This window comes from Nicotiana tabacum, chromosome 3 (genome assembly GCF_000715075.1).
Source record: "Nicotiana tabacum cultivar K326 chromosome 3, ASM71507v2, whole genome shotgun sequence".
Lineage (NCBI taxonomy): Eukaryota > Viridiplantae > Streptophyta > Magnoliopsida > Solanales > Solanaceae > Nicotiana > Nicotiana tabacum.
Window position 1 is genome coordinate 62,880,569 of NC_134082.1, and position 3,587 is coordinate 62,884,155.

Sequence of the window (3,587 nt, forward strand, 5' to 3'; positions counted from 1 at the left end):
CATTAGACATTTGTCTCTGTGAGAGCTTTTCTTCATTCTTGAACCTTAGGACATTTGTCTGTGTTGTATCTATAAAATCAGGGAGGGGCCTGTACCTAGGCAGTGACTTATGTTAGTAATAAAAACATTTTTAACAAGAAGTTGACAGCTGCTGCATTATGAAGTGGTTATATTTTAAGGATATTGCTATCTTACTCTAATTTCTACACCCGTTGCAACTTGCATTCTGCTAACCTTAAATGAGATAGTCATGATTCGCGTAATCTAATTTGGACACTATCCTAATAAAAAAAGGTACTTGCGCTTCGATTTATTAATTTGAAATTTTACTTAAAAGCTTGATCAAACACTAATTGCTGCTCAGAAGTATTTTTTCAAATTAATTAGCTAACCACAAACTGTTTCTCACCAAAAATACTTTTAAAAAAAACACTTTTCAAAAAATACACTTTTAAAATAAACTAATTTTTGCAGCTTGGTCAAACAGGCTATTGATAAACCTAAGTGTGACTGGAAAAATCGAACGTCCATAGCCAAAGCATCACGCACTTGGGACGCGTGGTTCATCGTACAATTCCGACTTGACAATTCACAAACAAAAAACATCGCAACTTGCCATGAAAATCTAAAGTTATAAGTCTGGTAAAGATTTGTATTATCTACTATAGTACGTAGTACTAGGAAAAAAAAAGCAGGGAAAAAAGATAGCACTACCAATTTGTTTTTTTCTCAACAATTTTCACTCTCAAGAAATCCATTATGTCATCATCCACATCTTCTTCTTCTTCTTAATCTCGTACACCTACTAGCAATAATCATAGACTTAATAATAAAACCATGGAAGAAGTTTGGAAAAACATAAATCTTTCTTCTCTAAATGACGACACTACTACTTCTTCTAGAGATCATATTGATCCACAACAAAATATTAGTAATTCTACCAATTTTGGTGGCATGATTTTACAAGATTTCTTGGCTAGGCCATTTGCTAATAACCCTAAAACAGCAGCAAAAGGCTATGTCCCCCCTATTTTTCCTCCTCCTGCTGCTGCTGCTGTTACTGTGTTGACATTAAACTCTGGCCCTGGACTTCATTTCTTTGGTAACTTAAGGCAAAACTCAAGTTCTGAGCAGCAAAAATCTATTTCTAATACGTCATTTGAGGATTTGGCTTCACCAGTTGGAGGGAATACTAATGGAAGAAAGAGGTGCAGTGAGTCTGATGATAACAATTCAAGTGACCAGAAAAACAAGAGGATGATCAAGAACCGTGAGTCTGCTGCTAGATCAAGGGCTAGAAAGCAGGAAAGTGCAGCTTCTCTATTTACACTCCCAACATGTGTTTTTTAGTCTATTTTTAATGTGTTAACTTATTACCGTTTCATCTAAAATCTCTAAGTCGTGTGAGAGAGCACATTTTGATTCTTTTGTATAGGTTAAGCACGTTGAATTTTCTTTTATGATATTGGGTGATGATACCATATTAAAATATATGTGAGTGATTATATCATCTAAAAATTTTATTTGTAAAAAAAGTATACTTTTATTTAATTAATTCTATTTTTAACAGACAAGAAGTTCAAACAATAAACAAATAAATGTTTTTGTTCTACATAATACAACATGGTATTGGAATAAGTAGAGGTTTGGTTATGAGTTTGAGTTTAATTACATGTCTCAAGCTTTAATTTTATCGCTAATCACACTTCAAACCTATGAAAAAGAATTATTTATTTGATGAGCTCCAATTTTGAACTAAATATTAAAGTAATTCTTAGATATCTAGCTAAAGAAAGTCCAAACAAAAGTACTTCCTCCGTTTCAATTGAGATGACACACTTTCCTTATTAGTCCGTTTAAAAAAAATGACACATTTTTACAATTGAAAATAATTCAACTTTAAGCTTTTCATTTTACTCATTTTACGCTTAATGAGAAGCTTTTATAACCACATAAATATCATGACCCCACAAAACTTTTATCCCCTACAGCTTTTAACACTATAAGTTTCAAAAGTTTTTTTATTTTTCTTAAAATTCATGCCGAGTCAAACTACCTCTCGTAAGTATAAGAAAGGGACATTAATCATGTAAATGGGGTGTATACAAACAGCAAGTAGGTAGAACAAGTTAGGAACATTATATTCAGAAGGACATAAATCTTTATTAATGAATTTTTCTTGTTCTGTTTTGGTCAGTGTTTTCCTGTGTATAACTTGCAGGCTTATACGAATGAATTGGAGCAAAAAGTAGCCCATTTGATGGAAGAAAATGTCAGGCTCAAGAAGCAGCAACAGCCGGTATTATTTTTTTAACTGCTATAATAAAAAATTTGTTATTCCTAGAAGACATCCAGATTTCCTTATTGAGCTAAGCTTTTTTCTTTTTATAACTAAATTAGTTCTTGAATTTAGAAACAAGTGTATGTATACAAAAGACTGATCATTTTCATTCATCTGTCCTTGTGGTCAGTTATGCTTAGCAGCAGCTGCTCAACTTCCAAAAAAGAAGTCTCTCTATCGAACTTCAACAGCCCCATTTTGAGAAATATCAGAGGATGTATGTGAAATTTCTACATATTAATCCACACTGTCCTTTTTGGTGGCCTCTTTTATGTATTTCTCTCTAGAAAGAGAAGGAAAATAGATGGTGATTTTTGGCAAAGTGAAGGGCATGATCAAATGGGAAGACAGTTTATGCCTTTTTTGGCAATGAAATCAACAGCCAACAGCCAAGGGATTTTTTTTCTCTATGAGTCTATGATTTTGCTTGTTAGTTTCTTTTGGAATCTTTCTATCCAAAAAGCCTAAAGGGGTTTGGCTGGTTTCTGTTCCTTGTTTTAATGTAATGTAAAGTGAGTGGTTGAATGAAGATTAGACCTTTGTAGTGTTATAATAATAATACCCCTCCGTTTTAATTTTTAATTTATGTGAATGACTGGATACGAAGTTTAAGAAAAAAATGAAGATTTTTGAAAATTATGGTCCTAAACAAATCAGAATAGAATCTATAGTATTTTTGTGGTTATAAATTTTATTAAGAATAAAATTAAAAGTTTAAATTAAATTATTTTTAAATTTAAAAAAAAATCATTACTTTTTAAATCGATCAAAAAGAAACGGAGGAGCTAATAATAATAGCTGCAACAGAACATTTTAGTAGTAGCATTGTTTGTACAATGTACAGTAAGAATCTTTATTTTGGAGGACAGATTTTTCGCCATCACTTTATCTACGCTGACATCACAGTCAGTCAGTCACTATAAATTGTGGCCCATTTCTGCCCTTTTTTCTCTCATTTATCTTATTGTTGATGGTGATGCGTGATGCTTTGCATTCTTTGGTTCCATTACAAAGGGCATTTGGTTCAAATACTAAAGTTTTTGCACTCTAATTATGTTTCTACAGTTATAAAAAAAAAGTTATATTTGTACCTAAAACATAGTATAATATTGTGTTTTACTTAATAATTCATTTTTATACTGCGTTTTATTTTATTTTTGGGTCCACCAAGAAGTGTTTTGTGGATAACTGACATAAATAATTTGTTTTTTTATGTAAAATGTTTATACTGTGTTTTACTAAAGCG

The 3,587-nt window shown here is 31.6% G+C and overlaps 1 protein-coding gene across 1 annotated transcript; it reads left to right on the forward strand.

Moving 5' to 3' along the window:
* Positions 1–655: 655 nt before the first annotated feature.
* On the forward strand, positions 656–2,923 carry LOC107801153 (protein FD-like). Its single transcript, XM_075249498.1, has 3 exons — positions 656–1,301; positions 2,218–2,299; positions 2,472–2,923. Exons 1-3 carry the CDS (start codon positions 838–840, stop codon positions 2,541–2,543), a joined length of 618 nt encoding a protein of 205 aa, XP_075105599.1. The 5' UTR covers positions 656–837; the 3' UTR covers positions 2,544–2,923.
* The last annotated feature ends 664 nt before the right edge of the window (positions 2,924–3,587 follow it).